Source organism: Pygoscelis adeliae, unplaced genomic scaffold (genome assembly GCF_000699105.1).
Source record: "Pygoscelis adeliae isolate BGI_AS28 unplaced genomic scaffold, ASM69910v1 Scaffold269, whole genome shotgun sequence".
Lineage (NCBI taxonomy): Eukaryota > Metazoa > Chordata > Aves > Sphenisciformes > Spheniscidae > Pygoscelis > Pygoscelis adeliae.
The window spans coordinates 122,548-142,248 of NW_008825610.1; the positions used below are offsets into that span (position 1 = coordinate 122,548).

At 43.4% G+C, this 19,701-nt stretch overlaps 1 protein-coding gene across 1 annotated transcript in view; it reads right to left on the reverse strand.

The window, feature by feature from the left end:
- Nucleotides 1-19,188: 19,188 nt before the first annotated feature.
- Nucleotides 19,189-19,701, reverse strand: part of NRG3 (neuregulin 3) — a 249,923-nt gene continuing 249,410 nt past the window's right edge. The window contains exon 9 of the mRNA XM_009332695.1: nucleotides 19,189-19,696. Coding sequence (XP_009330970.1) covers nucleotides 19,189-19,696 — 508 coding nt within the window. The remainder of the gene's footprint in view (nucleotides 19,697-19,701) is intronic.

A 19,701-nucleotide genomic window follows, 5' to 3' on the forward strand; every position in this document is an offset into this window, starting at 1 on the left:
TTCAGTATGCGTTTTGAAACAGCAGCCACAGCAGGAACACTCCTTTGATGCTAAAGGTTATCAAGCCCAAAGAATAAAATGAAAATTTGGTTCAACCTCTCCTCCACGTTTGAGCAACAACAAGCCCCATTCACACTAGCCCGAGACAAGCGCAGCTCTGCTGCAGCGGCACCAGCTGCTGTAACGGCAGGGTCGGGCTAGGACCAGCCTACAGCGTGCACGCAGCACAGCCTCGGAGGGGTGCTGGCGGCATCGGCTCGCTCAGGAGGGCGGAAAGGCGGAGTGACGGCACAGCTCTCTGCGCACCAAAGGATACCTGTGCCAGTGCAGGAAGCCTGATGAAGTCTCCTCTGTCAACTTCAGGCTCAAAAATATCATCTCCATATACCCTATGATGGCACAGCATACTGCTTTGGTTTGGAGGAGCTCTACTCAGTCCCACGAAATAGTTTAACAGCTGGAAAGCCACTTGTGTGGCTCTGGAGAATACAATACTCTGAGAAACACCCCGCTAATAATGAAAACAGGTACTCAGGACCTCAGCGGGCAATACATATGGCACCCCAGGGTTCACTGAACCAAGGAGCCAGGAAAGCCCTGGAAGAGTTGGTACTGGGACAAAGCCATTGCAACTGGGGAAGTGTCCATCATGAAAAGCTGAACAGGACTGACAGGAGTATTCCTATCCCAAAATGGGAAGAGGTTATGGCTGTTAAATCAGTACGTGTCACTTGGTCTCAAGTGGTCTCCCACATATTTCAAGATGCCAAGAACATGATTTTTCAATACGGGTAGGGGAACTAATTTCTTGTTCCCCTGTCCAAGAACCCTTCTAAGTCCTTTGTCCTTGCTTTCCCCACATTCATTAAGTTCTCCTTTCCATGTCACTTCTTCCTCACTCCCGCATGTCATTAAACTCAGTTTGTAAACCATAAAGGTTTTATTTAGTTTCAAACTCGTGTTTTTCCATACATTCTGAAATCCAATTGAAATTCTGCGTCCCTCTGTGCGCTGTTTTGTGCATTGCTAGGGGCCCTCCTCATTACTTGTATTTGCTGCTTCTTCGGGAGGGCTGCTGCTGGGAATGATTGCCTTTCCCATGGTGGTTACTACAAAATGACAAAAACATCCTTGGCTTCCTTTCCCAATCTCCGTCTGAACCCAGATGAGGTGTATCACCAGTTTGTGCCAGAAATCACCACGCTTGGATTACAAATCTTCAAGTCTCTCTCACATTCTGCTGAGAGCTGCTCGATTTTCCTCTGTGTGCTGGGAAGTATTTAATGAGAATTTTTGTTCAGGTTTTGTTATAATCTTGTCAGGCCAACCGCTAACCCCTAACAAGAATCCAATGCAAAATCTGGATTATTTGACTAATTTGAGATAAATTCTTTCAAGATTACCAATATGACTGCTAGTGCCTGTGTCTTCGATCAACTTCCCAATTCTTTGTTAGCACCGTGAAGTTAAATAACCAAAATAAGATTCCCAGGGCTTTCGCTTTTATTAAAAAATAAAAATAAAAATCTGAAAACCAGAGCAAGAGGACTGCTTTCCTAACCAGGCATAACTTATCTTCAGTTCAGACTCCCCAAGGTCTCTGGCTGGCTGGATTCATCACCTCTACAAGTAACTTGCTGTATAGTTTATGGTTATTTTAGTTGCTTCTCAAACTCTTTTTTATGCTCCTGAAACCTTCTTAAGGCTTTGCTGCTGCTTATATCTTACATGGCCTATTCTAAATTACTTAACAGGAGAATTCTTATTTTCCTTTATCTGCCCCAAATACCTCAGGGGTGTGCTACACATGAATTATATTTCAAATCAATTTATCTTCTTATTCCAGACGGGGAACCTCATAACTTAACTTCCAAACTGACTGTCATTTTGTTGGCCTTGGCCAACATTGTTTTTCTGTCAGACCACATCAACCGCCTGTCCACTCCAGCATACATTGCTTTGTTTAGATGCAATTTTTTTGTTTGTTTGTTCTCCTCCAGAAACTCCAATCCTTTCTTTTAGATTTTTTTTTTAAACTGTGTTTAAATAGTTAGCGATTTGTTTGGCCCTGGTTATAAAGCCTAAGAAACAATCAGACTTCTGCGCTCTCTGCTTTTATCAACAAGCTTTATGCATAAATACTTAGGTATTTGTGATATAAAATAGTAATTAATTTTAATTACACTGAGAGAAACTTAATCTAAGGAAAAATCCACACACTCTCTAGCAAAATATAGCAAAAGCACCAGGGCAGATTATGCAGAGACACTGTCAGGGACCTCTGACACCTTTCTACTGAGCAGCTCCAGCATTAGCGGGAAGACCACATCCAGCTCTCGATAATCAGCTGCTAAAGTAATGATGGTTTCAATCACCCTGATGAAGTTGATGACAATGATTAAACTGGCTACTTAAGACATCTTCTTGATTAAAGTGATATTTAATTCATAAATCATGAAATTCACTCCTGTTTGGCTTCATGACATAACTTTCATGAAACTCCGGTGAGAAGTTTTCCTCTCAGGTGCCAACCCCCTTTTCAGCTCTTCCCCATTTACTCTGTCATACATGGGATGAGGTAGGCTTCGCCCACCTAAGCAGCAAGACAAGGTATTAGACAACCGGCGAGCACTTCTGTAGTTTCCATCCTTCACCAGCACTGCTTCTTGCACGCAAGAGCAGCCCAACATTTTACATTTTTAATAATACAAACAAGAGAAATTCAGCCTTTGGCATTGTGAATTTTGGACTCTGGGCAACCTCACCGACTTGAAACACGAAGTCGTCATCTTATTTTTCCATCATCAACCAGATAAAGTAAATGGCTTATGATTTCTAGCATCTAAAAGAAACCTAATACATACCAATAGTGAACCCTTTCTTCCTCTTCTTTGCAAATAGGCATGTGCCTACCCCAGTGTGATTATGTAGGGGGGGGGAAGGAACACTAACACATTAGGATGTCTTCAGCTACTGCTCTGATAGTGCTTATTGAAATTCCCTCTACGCACTGTTATTCTTTCCCAGTATTTGTAAGACATTAGTGGAAGCAGTAAATTTCAGCAGAAGAGTGCTAAACAGAAGGGTTTCAAGTAATACTGGGGTTGTAATTTACTTCAGGCTATTGTAGCCATATAAAAATAGTAACTTCTTGAAGAAAGGAATTAATAGCCCAGTACAGTAATATAATTAGCGATAGCTTTCTAAGAAAGATTAATCCATTTAATTCATGGAGAGGAAGAGCTGCATGTTAGAGAATTTAATCTATATTGGCTCAATTAACTAGATAGGAATAAAAGGTTGATCCGAAATAAAATTTGATCCGAAATTAAAAGTTACACCTCTATATCTTGCTGGTCTGCATTTACAGTAAAAGTTATCACCAATAAATCTATAAACACTGCTCAATTCAAACCGAGAAGACTCCCAGAGCAAGGCATACCCTACGGAGGTTGGGTCGAGAAGCTGTTACACCCAATGGTAAAATACAGACTGTTAACAAAGAGTAGCAACCAAAAAGCACCTGATCTCTGCAGCGCTCTGGAAAGCTCACAGATCAAGCACAGCTCAGAGGGGAAGGCGAGATCTCCCCTTCCCCCCATTCCCCTGCTAGCTGCAGGGCTTGTCAGACACCTGCATCTCCCTGTTCCCACCCACCTCCGTCTTGTGTTCTGCCCTACATTGGCTTCACGTGTTCCTTACGCTGCTGGTCGTAAAGAGGACAACTGATGTCCGTAAACTGCAGTTTGCCCCAACACTCTTCCCTACCAAACCACTGCTACATCATCAGCTCTTGGAATAGCGTTGGCTCAGCAGTGAGTTCACAAGTGATCCCGGCAGGTGAGTCCCCGTACCCCAGCATCTCCCAGGAAGGTCCTCAGAAGCTTCTGCCACCCCTGCACAGATACCTCCACCCAGTGCAGCTTTCCGGCTATCAAAACCAGCCTCAGGCTTTCCAGATTTCCTGGAGACTTGGCCAAAACCAGATTTTTTTTATTTTTTTTTTTTTAAAGAAAGTCCTGATAAGCTGTCACATCTGTTATCCCTGGTATAAATCACAGCCTAGAATAGCAGCACTATTTTTAGAAGAATAGCAGCAAACTACCAAGCATGACACAGGAAAAGAACTAGAGCATGAGATACCATAGGAGAAACCCTGAGAAGGACAACTGGAGACTTTTACATAAGATACCAAAAAGAAAGGAGGGGACATACTGCAGTGCAGGGGTTTGCGTTAGCTGTAGGAGAGAAGCCGTATTCCTGCCATTCCCACCATCCCGAGTCCACTGCATTGGAGAATTTTCTGAACGAAAAGAGAAATAGGGGGAAGAGACTGTTACAAATGAGACGTGTTGGAGTGGACCGAGTCAGGCACGTGTAATGCTTGCAGCACTCAATCTGACTGTGGAATCCGTAGCTGCCTACCGTCCCAGGCTACAGGAAACAAGTCTTTAAAAAGTTGTTTTCCTTAAGTTAGCCCCTAAAATTAAATCCTTGTAACATTCTCTGGCCTGACTTCAGGAGAAAAAGTAGAGGAGATAACTGAATGCGTCTCTCAAACTGAACAACTTCTTTTTTTCCTATCAATAATAGTGGTTTTTTTCTCTCTAGCCACTATGATTCCTTAAAAAGAAAACCAGCTCTGGTGGAAAACATCACCTTTATAAGGGATTAGTCAATCTACTTCATCCACCACACCGAGCTCAGGCCATTTGTCGGACTGAGTTAGGAGGTACGGCTGTGGGTCAAGAACACCCAGGCACCAAACATCACAGGCTTGGCCTGCAAATCCCTCTCTGGTTTTGCTCTCATGTGACTATGCTGAACAAAAATTTGTATTTCTAGCCACCTCTTTCTGATAGATAATTGCCAAGAAAAACAAGGAGTCCTATTTTCAGAGTAGATTCCCCCACCTAGTTTTGCAAAGTAGCTCCCCTTTACTGCCCTGGATCTGTCCGTCTGGCTTACATCCACCTGAACATGGAGGCAGTTCACAGAGAGTTTGCTCTCCAAATCCTCACTACTACTTGGCATACAGCTCTCCCAAAATCTGTCTTGAGCTTAGGTGAGACCCACCCTTCCCCCAGGCTTCGGCTTCCTCCAATTCCTCTGCTGCAAACAGCCAGAGCCTCCCAAAATTTCAGCCTCTTCCTCGCATCTGGGCAAATCCTATTGTAACAGTGCTTATGAATAACATAATTAAAACAAAAAACCCCACCTAGAAACTCACCAGAAGAGAGTAAAATCAGAATTTTGAGTGGTTGCTCTTTTGCTGCCTGCCCACCTATAATTTCATATCTCACTGTACTGACGGAGAATAAGAGAAACAAGCTCTTCTACTCAAGGTGAGAAAGCATCAAGTATTTTAAGTAGTATTAAATTAGTAACAAACCATTTTATGGAGGGGCACTACTGAAAGAAAATAGCTTCACGATTATCTTTGCTTCTTCAGCTGCACTAGAGTGGAGACATTTTGCAAGGAACTAAGCACTTCACTGTGATCTGCCTATGTTCACCACGTCCTAGCAAAAACGATGCTTACAAGACGACACGCTCTTATTTTGCACAGTACCAGTGATATTGCTATAAGCGTTTTGCTAGGAAGTAACAGCAGTGCTTGCCATTAGCAATAGATACAACTTTAAATATAGCTTGAGAGGTGCTTGTTAACTTTTTTTAACAGCTTGCTATGGATCTGTGAAAAGTACGAATTCAAGTATTTAAAATGGCTTGAGGAAAGTTTTGGCTCTGCAGATGACTGCCTAAGGAAAGCGGTCTGAATTACCGGGATGCAGACTGTCACGGGGAATTTCTGAAGCTGTATAATAGATGCTGTAGCCTTGCTTCGGAAAGCAGTCATAATTAATGTGTCTTTAACATTGGCAAATGGCATTCCATAAGCACATGAAATTTTAAGCAAGTATCAAACATGACTCTTAACAGGAATTTTATGAGCCGCTCTCATTATATTCTTTTTTGTTACCTTTTAAGTTGCACCCACGACAGTTAGCATAGTTCCTCAGCACACAGGCTGTTTTATTGGACGGTTGGACAGTGTGCAGTGCCCGTTGTGGCATAAACCACGCTCTAAATAAGCTTTAGGTTTTTCCATTCTGGAAAGCAGCAGACAAGAAACTTGCAATTTATCCTTGGGTGAAGGGGAAAACAAAGGAGAAGCTCTCTTACCAGGCAGGTACATTTTCAAAACAATCGACCGTAGCTCTGAATGGAGCAAAAACTAAGATAAAGCTGTAAGACTATTGTACTCTAATACCTTAATGCCTGCTCAGTCTAATAAACTCAGTTCCTATCCCGTAGAATAAATAACTACTACAGAAAATATCCATCACAAACCAAAGGGAAAAGGAGAAAAAAAAACAAAATAAAAAGAACAACAACAAAAAGCATTTCCTAAGACAAACATTTTCTCAGAAATGGGACATTTAGGAAGCAAACCTCCCGCCAGAGCCGCACACTCCTCTCAGCAGGACAGAGCCCGTCTGGTGCAGGCACACAAGGGGGAGAGACCTGAAGGTGCTGCCCCTGGTGGGGAGGTAAAGGGTGTCCTCAGTGATGCCAGCTGTGACTGCAAACCAGCTGAACAGCTTCGTGCAGGTGTGTGGGTCGCCTGCGGGTGGGAGCCTTACCTGGGGCAGCGTTATACTCCCACCCAAACCTCTTCTTAGCCCTGGGCGAAAGGAAAAACCTTCTTATTAGAGCAGCAGGTTTCAGCATCGAACTCATCCGGGCGCCTGCGCCCGGGGGATGAGGTGCCTGGAAGAGCAGCTTTGAAAGGAAAACATTTTTCTGCTGTTCTGTAAAGCCAGTGTGTTCAAAAGGACTTGGACTAACACCATTAAAGTAGGGCAGATTTCAAGCAAAAAACATGCATTAGCAGAAGCCAAGTGACGGATTCAGACAGATATTCTGTGCCACACGGAAGAAAAAAGAAAAAAGCCCAAGTGTTAGCCAGGAAAGCGGGGATCTGCCGGGCGGTGGCCAGGAGCGATGCAGGGGGAGCTGGGAGAGCCTGACCGAGGCAGAGTGGAGCCGGGGGGGTGCCTGCTGCCCTCCCGGCCCCCAGCCCTGCACCCTCCTCCCCTTGCCTGGGAGCGGGCTGGGCCTCGGCTGAGGTTTAGGGAGCTCAGCACACTGCGAGCGGAGCCGGCGGTGGCAGGGAGCCGCAGCGGGTCCAAGCTTCGGCCCGGGGGCGGCCTGGCGTCAACAAGAGAGGCGGTTTTGGAGGCACTCGAGCAGAAAGTCTCTTTGGGGTTTGGATGATGAATAGGCTCAGCATGGAGCAGTTCAGCACAAACCGCTGGGGAAGCGCGTGAAAACATGACCCTGAGCACAGGGACATCCACGCAAGGCGCCGGGGGCCGCGAGGAGGGGTGGGCACTGTGTCCCCCGTGGCTGCCCCAGCTGGGGGGCCCTGGGAGGTGCCGCCACCCCAGCACCGTGCCCTGGGCCAGACGTGGGTGGGTGACACAAATTTCGCCCCGTCCCCACGGACGCTGCTGGGACGCCTAGATCTGTTTCACTGTGTTCAGGTGGGAAGTCATTTTGCAAAGAACTTGTGCTTCTGTTTGCTGGGACTCCAGAATTAGAGGCATCGCCGCCTCTCCTCTCTTCCCGGTTGATCCTCCCTGCAAATGCCTTATTTTGGACAGATCAGCCTTTCTGCCTGGTTCATTTAGCCTAAAACCGAGAGGCTTGCAGGCAAGACTGGAAGGATTGACTTCAGCAGCAGAAGACCTGGACTTCCCAGGCAGGTGCCGCTGCACGTGCCGAGACGCCAGAGACCCCTGAGCCTTCTTGTCTCAAACTCCAGCTAACCCCAGCCGATCCTCGCACCGGCGAGGCTGAACGGAGAAAGCTTTTGTCCTCAGGAAGGTCAGTCTCATCCCTCTTTGTGGCTTTGCTAACAAATGAAACCTCTGCTTTAAGAGAGAGATCACCGGCGCTAGCGGGGGCACACCACTTCGGTAAGGAAAAAGGACTGAATTCAATAACACACAATAAAACTCATTTGTGACACTAAGTAGAGAAATGATACTGTTCAGCTTCGCTTACACATACGGGAAACCAGACTGGGTTGGGAGTATAAAAACGAGTCAAAATACAGATTGATTCTGAAATCAGTGGGTTTTTTTTTATCCTTTAAAACCATGGACAGGAACGTACAGCTCCACGAAAACGGAGGCCAAACATACCAAACCAAAACATTTTCTGGGATGCTGCGTGACAGTTTTTCTAAGGTTATTTCCTTTCAACCACACTCAGTCTAAAACCGGTTTCCATTTGCAGTTAATGCGTTCGTCGTACACATTGCACACTCCTTGAAGCACAATCTTTGTCATAGGCACTGTGATTATTTTTCTTTTTTTTTTTTTAATTTCTGTTCTTACTGGTGAAAAAATAAACACCTTTTTTCTCCTTCTTCAATGTGTTTAGGCTATGTGGTTATGTGGATATTTTCTCCAGCTATTTAGATGAATAAACTTTAAGTTGGAGCATTCATTTCTGTGTTCTAAAAAAAGTTTGTGTATGTAGTGTTACATATATATTATTCAGAAGCCCCAAATCCAACTCAAGCGTTTATCAGTGATTTTATTGACAGCAGAATCAATTTTGTTGATATTTTAGTTGCCTTATTTCAGTGAATGGTTCAAGACTTTCAGCTGCTAAAAAGAAGGTTTCACAAGACTCGCCTTACGCATTGAGAACGCTCAGACTTCATGTCCACATTAGGTGCTGTTTCATGCACCATGAGATATATCTACAGCTCAGTTTTAAGGTAAACATAATTTTATGTGATATGGAAAAGATCTAGTGATCAATAAAGGAAAGCATGAAATCAGGTATAACTCTACAATAAAAGTTGACCTATTTAAATGAAGCCTGATTGACTCTACTAGCTTAGTGCTCGCCAAAAAGTCTGAAATATTGGATTTGTGACCATTAAGACTAGTTCTGGGAACCAATCATTCCACTTTTACTTTTGGACATCTTAGTGTCCTTGCTGACTAGCGAGGACTGAAAAACTATTTAACCAATGACTCAGGCACATGATTTGCAAAGGCAATTCTTCCCTTGCAGTTATTCCAACCATCCCAGCTGGATATTCACAGTGAACAAACCACGTTTCCATCACCTTCGTTCCATTTTTAAGTGCTTTGAGGACGGGAATTTGCTCCGGGTTGCGGCTCCGGCTGCAGTGAGCGAGGGAGCAGCGCAGGGCACTGCCTGGTCTTCTCTCAGCTAACTAAAGGCAGGCAAAGCGCTGCCACCCGGATCCTGCCCACAAGGACGGAGGGTTGCCCGTGAGCTATAGTACCTTCCTAGAGCACGGGCGTTTGCACAGTGCTGTGTTCTCATTATTCTCTGAAGCCACCTAGAGACAGCTTGGAATTAATGTAAATGCAAAACTGCTCTGCTACTTACTGGAGAAATTGAAATTAAAATCACAACTTTGTTGCCCATCTACACAGGGTTACAGAGGAGCCTTTTTTTTAAAGGACTGCCATTTGTAGCTCTTTTCCAAGTCACCCTTTTATCTCAGTCCTCGGAGAGTTTTTCGTTTTTAGCTTAGGAGACCTCCCCTACTGCTAAACCCGCTGTTGATTCCTCGCCTGAGGAAGGGGCCGAGCCCGCAGGATGCTCCCTCACAGCCCGGAGTGCTGCCCGCAAGGCTGAAGGAAGGACTGGTTTGCCCTCCTTGCCAGAAAGCGATGCGGGGCCTGGTGTGACACCCGCACCTCCGGCAATGGGGTGTCACTGCCACCGATGTAATAGCAAGGCCCGTTAGTCAAATGAAACTGAGATGGGGGTTAAGGACGGTGGTAAATGCTGTCCTGAGCGCTCTGAAAGTCCGTCCTGAGATACTACAAACCACCGACAACTTAGAACAGGCTACCACTTTATATATATATCACAGCCTGCAAATAGATGTGACCAAACCATACGGAGTCATCCTAGCGGTACCAGTCTGTGCAAATACTAGTGGGACTAGCTGGAAAGGTTTTTGGTCATTAGCCCTTACTTATGCTCCTGTCCCCTCTGCAGAGAAGGCAGAGCACATCTCTTGCCTTAACTTCGCTTAACGTTTTAAGTGTTTTTAGGTACATTGGCTCTTGGAAGAAAGAAGGTTTCTTAGGAAGAAAGACAGACTAGATAAGCACGCACACGGACAAAACCTGCTCAGAACAACCCTCCCCTGCCAGGCTATCAATTCCCCCTCTGAGGTCAGAATTTTAAAGACTTTGTCTCCTGAGCCACTTTGGAAAAAAACCCTACCGTAGTCAGCTGAGATGAAAATGCAGACAGGCTGAATTTGCCTTCGCTGCTTCTCTATACAACATAGAATCATAGAATCATAGAATCATTAAGGTTGGAAGAGACCTCCAAGATCATCGAGTCCAACCGTCAACCCAACACCCCCATGCCCACTAAACCATGTCCCTCAGCGCCTCATCTACCCGTCTTTTAAATACCTCCAGGGATGGTGACATACAGAGAAGTGGCGTAGAAAATTATATTTAAAAGATAGTTTCGTTAAATAAAATTGGTAATATGAAAGATCAGCCTGGCAGCTGATCCATGCTTAGGTCTGAATGCATCCGATTGCTGCAGAACAAGTATGGAGAGTTTTCGTGTACATACACATGAGTTTGGACTGCAAGACCCAGCTCTGATCTGTAGGGCTGGAGGACCTCATGCCACCGTCAGAACTGGAGCTGAGTGATCGCAACCAGTTACTCTGGCAAAGACAGGTCAGCGATGACAACTTTAAGGAGACTCTGGAAGCAGCTTCGCCTCTGCAATAATCAAGGAGAATATGCAATGAAGTATAAAAAAATGGGGTTAGTTGGACTCAAACTGCTTTAATGCTGTTCCAAAGTTACCCTGATGGGCAGAGAGATTTCTGCTCGGATTGCTCCTGCTCAGGCGGTGTGAACTAATGGGTCAGGTCAAACCATGAGCCACAGCCTCAGAAAGTGTAAATCAGCACCAGTGCTGGCACTCCGTATAACCTGACAGCAACTGAGAATCAGTCCCGCCAATTTTTAGCTCATATGATTTTATTTGGATTTAATGAGAGGGGCCTTCGCAGAAGTCAGTGCCGGCACCAGCCTTTTGGTACAGTCACTAGCCGGGGAGCTGCAGACACCCTGGGGCTCGGGGCGGGCCAGCTTTAGAAGGGAGCATGGGTTAGCGCTGCGGAGGTGGAAACCTGGGTTTTATTTTGGTCAGCTCAACTGCTGAGCCACCATAAACATCCTCCTCTGGGAGCCTCATTGCCTTCACATTAACTGTGCTTTCAGTGAAACAGCTGCCACTTGTACAACACCAGAGTCTGACCGGGAAGTTTTACGTGGCCCATTTTTTCTTTGCAAATATATTAAGTTTTATTTACCTTTCCATGTAAATCCCAAAGTTGCCGTTGATGTGCACAGAAATCTCCAGCATTTTATGGGCAATTCGATGCATAAAAGAACTGACTTGAACACGCTTCTCAGAGAATGGTTAGAGTGGTTTGGGTTGGAAGGGACCTTTAAAGGTCGTCTAGCCCAATGCCCCATAATGAGCAGGGACACCTTCAACTGGAGAGGAACATGAAACACAGATCTTATCCATGCCCTATTATAGGGATGTAAATCTAAATATTTACAATTTAGATTTGTAACTTCTGATTTTTTAAAAAATAGTTAACATAATACAAGCATTTCAAGTAAAGATGGTTTAAAAAAATCACTGAAGAAATTTTACTTTTTTTTTTTTAAAAGTCTCTGCTTCCAAAATTCAGCACTTTAAAGGATCCCAGGATTCGGAAATCGCTAACTTAAAAAAACAAACTAGTGCCGATGACCACAGTTTCACTGACATGAGAGAGATCTGAGAAAGAAATAAAAGTAAGGCCAGTTTCTCAGATGACGTGACGTGGCACAACTCAAAATCCATCCCTCCTCACCCATGGAAAAAGCTGTGCCACGGCCAGAAGCTCCCTACCCTCCTCTCCAGAAGTTCACAGCGTGCATCCCGCTGGGGTGGTGGGGGTGGTAATAGTTCTGCTAGCTGCTGTTTCCCCCACGAAGAACAGTCAAAATCTCAGCTATTTCTAGGACATTCAAGTTCAGCAGATGGCTCCAACCTTAGTATCAATTGGCAGATTTTTGAAAAAAAGTCCTCGAGTACTCATACCTCTCTTCTTTTTTGGGGATACTCATTTTTTCTTTGCTGGAGGAGATCAGAGATAATCTAAAGCAAATGAGTTTAACTTGAGTCAGAAAGCCAAAGTGAAACCTCCAGCGCATTTCTGTCCTGCTCATGCTGAGGTGTGCGATACTTGCCTCGGCTCTGTATAGGAGCGAGCTTTACGTTATGAACGAAACAACATCTTAATGTATTGTCAAGCAAGGGCAACTCTAAGCCTGAATTCCTTAAAAAAAGGTCTTGGACATACTACTGGCATGACTTATAAAACGGCCTCACCGAGTCGTCTTTCATTTCACTGGTGCATCTCGATAACCTTCAGCTACTACTGTTAACTTCAGAGAAAGCACGGAACTATCTTTCTATTTTAGAATATTAATTATTCTTTGTATTCTTTTCTATTCTTGTATTATTATTTGTATTTTTAGTTTCCAAATATTTACACAACTGAGAGCTCTCGTTCCATATTCCTTCAAAGCAAGACGTACATTAAAACAATAATATTTGCCATATAACTTAATTTTAGGAACTTTGGCATTATTTATATTATATAATTTAATGCAATGCATGCTAGAGGTCTTAACCTTCGGAGACATTTTAGTATTAAGAGGCAGAAAGTCAGATCTGAAGCTGTAGCTCAGGACACTTCAGATGACTTCTGGTCCTTGGTCCTCTGAAAGAAGTCAGAGGCTTCTGGTCCGAAATCTCACAGTATTTCCCAGTGCTGGGCAGGAGAACCTGAAGAGAGCGGCTGACTCGGAGACTGGAAACGCTGATACCGGCAGATACGAAGGAACGGCGGGAAAATGCCTTGCAGCACATGCTGCATAAATCCTTCTTCAAGGGAAAGATTTCCTGTTAGGTCTACCCAAAGCAGGCAAACGTAAGCGTATAAAATTTTGAACGTTTTGGGCCTCGAATTTACTCAGCGGACATCCCCGGTGTCCCAAGCGTTAGGCTGTAAATTACACTCTTGATTCTGAGGGTAAGGTAAAATTGGACGTGAATAAAGATGCTGAAGCATTGCAAATCCAGTGATTTCAGTAAAACCAGAGGGGGCATAAGGCAGCACAGAAGTGGGCCTTGCAAGGCAAGAGCAGGGGATAAGGACGAGAGTACATCAATGCCCAGGCACTACAGTGATGTGCTGCAGGCCATGGTCACTGTTAAGGGAAAAAGAAATATAAATTGCATGTAGGTCTCCTCCTGATGGTGTTAGAGAATATATTACTAAAAGGTACAGTACAAATACAGGATTTCCATGCCACTTGTATACGTTATATCCTATACTTTATTTACATTCTTCAGTCATCAATAAACCCCTCTCCATTATGGCTAGAAAACATTATAGTTCCTCATAGCAAAAAAATAAATAAAAAAAAAATTATAGGTTGTTTTGCTGTATTTTTACTCTATTGTTTATCTGGGAAGTTCGACAAGAATAGCCACGTGGGGTACTGGGAAATCACTCCTTGTTTACGGGACTGTTGACCAAAAAGGAGACTGCTAAATCTTTTCAAGAAAGTAAGGATCGGTGCAGCCTGTCAGTGTCGTGTGATCGCTCTGTCCCTACAGCAGACGTTGAAAACCGTGCTCTAATAGTAAAGAATCAAAACATAATTACCTTTGTTCCAAGGGACAGTACAAGCATTACGAATTTGGAAATCTCTGCCCCTTTTCCTTTCCTCAAATACTACCAACACGGCCATTAATAAATTCAGGTAGTTTAAGTTTTTGGCAGTTTCAATAGATGAATAGGTTGTTTTTTTTACTATTAAGAGGAAAGCACTTTTACCCTCCACAGGGTACACTGTGGATGACCGTGTCCTCCTCCACTGCGGATTTCCCCAGTTCTGGGCTACAGCGACGGCTTTCCACTGCCATTAATATATTCTGTGACTGTATTTCTTGCAAGAAGCTACCGATTTCTGTGGCCCAATCGACTAATTGCTATGTAATAAAAATGAACCTCCCCCCACCTTATTAATAAGTTTACTGCTGTTGTAGCCATTTCATTTGTATCTCATGTATGAACTTTGCTATTTAAAATACAAAACTCCTCTTTGATATGGTCATTTGGAAAAGCCAAGTCTAAAACCTGAAAACTGGGTGTCGCAGTTGTTTTCACGTGAGTAGACATCAAAACAAAGGGAGCGTAATCTCACTATGAACTGACAGTAATAATGCAGTACAAAAACAAAAAAGTTGGCATCACCTTATATTTTCAGCAAGATAAAGAACTATGTTATTCCATGAACCATTTTTTAATATCATTTAGATAAAAACTTGTTCTCTTTGAGGAAATCTAGCAGTCCAGCATCTGGACCACAGAAAGGGACAGAGATGGCCTTTAAGACTATGTGTCAGACAATACAGATAATGGGATCATTGACCTGTCGGGCCACTGAAATAAAATGAAAAAAATCACAAAAGCTGAAAGATCTATACTAAATATTTGCTTTTTCCCAATCTGCTTGAAGATGAGCATTTTAAATTCATGCCAAGATAATAAATCACTTCACATAAGCTCATTGTTTTCCCAAGTGAAAAACAGTTTATAGGGAAATTCCGTTGTATTGGAAGACAATTGATATTTATGCCATTTTCAAAACCAGTTTTTATTCCAGGTCTGCTCCTTCAAGCTTTAATTTTATTTACTGCAGCTAGGACTCTGAAAGAGTTCTTCTTTGGTATTAATTTTCATAATCTCTTATAAGAGTAAGAAATGTTCAAGTAATGTCCAAGGAGGCTGGGGATTAATTGGGAAGAAGAATCCAAATCTTTTGCCTACTTAACATGAGAAGTAGCCATGTATTATCTGATGGAACATTTGGATTCAGGAGCACATCTAGCACATGCCTGGTCATAAGCACATGCCATCATCTCATTGTTTTTTCAAAATTTAAACCTAAAGCTGCAGGATTTTGATGAAGAACGTTGGAATTAGCCACATGGTGGTAAATTCATTGCCGTTAGAGCCTGGTCGGTGATATTCAGCCTGAGAAACCAATCACTCGGCCAACGAACCTTGCACCGTATTCTAGCAAGGGTGTTCACACACTGATACGATTTTCATGAGCAAAATGCAGGTAGCTCCATAAATCAGCGTAGAAGTCCTAATGTCGTGTGGCATTATTTATATTACATAATTTAATGCAATGCATGCTAGAGGTCTTAACCTTCGGAGACATTTTAGTATTAAGAGGCAGAAAGTGCCTCTACCAAGCTTTGTGGCACTACGTTGGACACCGAGTAGAAGAGATCTGGGACGTGATCCTCTATTAATATAAACTGTCATTACTGCATTGACTACATCAGCTGAGAGCACGGCTAGATACCAAAAGCATTCCGAAGAGCTCTTTTTTGTGGATGTGTTTGTTGATCTAAACATGATCCTGCAAGAATTAGAACGTTTCAGCTCTGGGTTGTGGATGTACTGAAGAGTTCTTCAGTGGTTAACGCTATGAAATGTGCCCATACTCACCTACATTTCCTATTTCACATGCTGGGATCATTCTACTGACTGGTGTTTTTTAGGGTTATTTTGGATTGTTTTGAAGAAATTCTACTCAGAAAAAAGGTCAGGATATACACCTCTCATAATTCCGCTCCACAGTATTATGCTGACGAGACACGGGCTTTCTCTGTTCAGTTCAGAGAAAGTTCAATTTCTTTAATTAGCTGTTCTCCCAGTTTACTCGACTGTAACGCCGCGTGTGTGAATTTTCACACCAGACTACACTTGAACTTCATAGGTCAGATATGATTTTTAATTATGTTACAGGTAAACGACTGAGTTCAGAGCCTCTTTTAGGGGGATTACAGTCTGTTTCTAAGGCTGGGAACGGATGTAATTTTAGGAATGAACCGCATTGCACGCTGACTCACATCCCTTCTCATCCACTGAGTTCAATGGGACCATTAGGGTCAGTAAAGCAAAATTTGGCCTACCATTTCGGCTGTCTCGGTACAACTTTCTTTTGTGTCCTCTACATAATTAATTGCGAGACCTCAGAGAAAATGTTGTCCCATTCACTGTAAAATAGGAGGGTCCACGGAGGGAAATAGTTGCGTTAGAGAAACACACAAACGACATTAAGGCTACCTAGTTTGATGTTTTCAAACCTTTTTCTTTTCCTCTGCAAACAATGACAGTTTCAATAGGATCTGAAGCGATACTCTTTACAAATAATACACTAGTCTGTCATATGGTTAATATTAACGTCTCTCTATTCAAACATGCTGAAAACTGAATAGAACAGTTAACATATAACAGTCACACATCCTTTGCTGAGTACAAGATCGCATCTCTAACATGAACTGAAGATATCCTCACCATTTCAGATCTTCATCTGTCATTCAGTCAAACATTTCATTCTCTTAAATACATCGCTCTTCCCCTCTTTCTGGGTCTTTCGGGGGTGCTGAGTGAACACATTCTCTCCATAAAGGCATTGCTTATGATATGGTTCTTTCTTCAACAGGAATCTTGCCGTGTGTTTCCAATACGTTGCCAAAGGTGAATTTGCAGTTTGGTAGGATTTGGGGGCAAGGCGGCCTTACATCTGGATTGAAAAGGATTAATTTTGAAACATCTATTTGGGCAGGATTCTGCACTTTATTCCAGAGAGACCATCTCTCGACGAAATTAATGGTGAGCAATTAATTAATCGTGATCACGCTTCTCAAATTATTGAATCAGAGCTTTAAATAGTAGCCATTTTTTTATATTACAGGTATGTTCACAAGGCTTACGGGCAGGCGCAAGCTCGCTTTGCTCTTGTCCTGAGCTGGCGGGATGTAAACGGTGTCGACAGAGAAGTCACACGACTGCAGGGATGCGAAGCTGAGCCCCACCTAATACGCCTCGTCTTTCAGAGGGTTGGTTTGGTGTGGGCTTGGGGGCCATACCCACCGCCGTCAGCTCAGCTCACGCACAGTGAGATTGTGCCCAGCCACACCATACTGTAGAAACACGTCAGGGTGAGCCCACTCCTCAGGGTGACCGCACCCTTACTGCTACAACAAAAGCTCTGTGTCTTTGAAGAAGGGAGTCCGAACGAGGCATGCTCCATCCTGGGGCATAAAGCATAGTTTGCCCTCAAATATATTTTTATTGAAAACACACAGCAAAGATTACAGCCATAGAAAGTTCTGTAAACAAGACAATTTCATCAACTTTATCTTAAAAAAAAAACCTAAAACCGCAAAAGAAACCCAAAATAAGACTTGCTGAATGAAGACTGTGAATAGTAATTTTTTTTTACTGCCTTAACAAAAAAAAATGACATACACCTTCAGCGTTTCTTTTCCAAATTTACTTGACAGAGGTTAAAATATTGCTTTATTCTGACTCAACATACAACAGCACTGCGTGATCGATTGTGCTATTTTGGGAAGTCTTGAGACTTGTGAACTGGAAAGTCTGGGGCACATTAATAAATTTAACAATTAATTTGCTGCAAAGGAATATTTTAATACATTCTGTATATACTGTAATTTTTTTTTTTTAATCAATCTTCTCACATTAACCAGGGAAGGCTATTTAGCAATTATTTATTATAGTTCATTTTCTTTTTCCCCACAAATAAGCAGATATTTTAATACCAATAAAAACAGTAACGTTGTGTCACTGAACCCAATTCACTGCATTATTGGCATATTGCGTTACGATTTATGGGGGGAAGAGGGCCTCAAAAAAAAGCAAATGCAAAAAATGCTTAAAATGTGATTGGGATACGGCAACCAGGAAATGACATTTCTTCTCTAAGGCCTTGATCCCTTGCAGGGAGTCATTTGGTGGAAACCGTCTGCTCTTACATAGCCCCATTAGAAACAGATCTGTGCATGCTTGTGGGTCTGCCCATACTGAACCATCTGCAGGGTTGAAGCTTTAAAGTTCACAAGCCTAAGCCACGATTAATTAAAAGTGACTGGAGAACTGAAGGTGGGAACAAAGTAGGGCAGCGTGGACACTTATCGGCTGGATTTTGATCATATTGGATCTCCCCGACTCTTCTCTGAACAACCCATAATAAAAAAAAAGTTTAAAAAAATACACACGCACTCAGAAGTGCTCCTTGAGAGCTCACAAATGCCTTCAAAGTATAGTTTAGAAATGTTGAGGGGTCGGTAACAAACAACAGAGTTTATGTTCCCACTCAAAAAAACCCAAACCAAAACCCAAAACCAAACCTGTCGTAATACACACTTTTGCACTTTCTCTTGGTCTTCCTCGCTCTCCACCAAGGCAGCTCTGATAGGCCAAGCTCAGAAGATGGAGCAGCCACGGGCTCCTGACCGCTGCTTCTCTGCACACCCCAATCCCACTCCACACTTGGCCAAACCCAAAGCTCCTAAATGTTTCCATTGACTTTCTTGGGCTGACTGACACGTTGAAGCAAGGTCGAGAATTAAGCATCTGGCTCAATTTAGGGATTTGTTGTCATTCACAGTAGGTACCAGACCTCAGAAGTAGACGTCTGCGTGCCTGTTTCCACGGTATGAACCTGGAACCAAGAGGAGAGGGGGAGAGGGGACCGTGTCCGTGCTGGGCTGAGGGGACTTGTTCCCCAGGGTCTGAACCCCTGGCCAGCAGCTCACTGCAGCGCTGCCCTGAAACCAGAAATGAATCTAAGAATGGTCTTGGCCTTTGCTGAAAACAAGATGCATAGCCTAAGCCTTCGGACAGCCGAACGGGACCATGGTACAATGCTCTGTAACTGAAACTGTATGTGTAATCCTGCCTAGAAAGCACCTGATGTACGCGCCATCCCTCCTGGAACTTTTCCCTTAAAAAAATATTTTGTTAAAAAACACTATGATATGAGGGCGATTGACTATTTGGTTTCTTCTAAGTAGATGCTCTTAAATTAATGCATATAAATAATTTGTATTTAATCTCCTCCCTTCCTGTTTAGCAAAGCATCGAATGCACAGATCTCTTGTTTCCCCTCCCACAACCCCCACACAAAGTCACTTGGTCAATACCGAGTCTCTTTGCGTTTCGCTTTTTAAGACAAATTGTGCCTCTCGCTCTGACTTGGCCGTGGGGCTCATGGGCAGAAAGGCCGTGTTTTCGCTCGCGCTGCTCTCTGCTTCTACGCTCGCCAGTTCATAGTCCTCCGACCTCCTCGCGTCCGTCAGAATCCGAATCTGCTCCTGCACAGTTTCTAGCAATATTTTCACTTCGTGTTGTTCTGCTATAAGACAATTACTGACTGGGGAACTCACATTGACAAGTTCAGCTGAATAGGAGTTTTTGCACCATTTGATGCCTGTTACTTCAGAAACATTTTGCATTTGCATGCAGGCTTCGTCCAAGCCCACAGACGGGATGATGGGAACGGAGTTGGCCCTTGAAGATGAATAGCCGACCAAGTCCTTCTGATCCACGTTATTAAAATAAGGGGTTGTCTCTCTTGAAGGCAGTTGCATATTTATTGAAGTATTCCGAGGAGTTTTTAAACCACTGGATGAATACCTGGA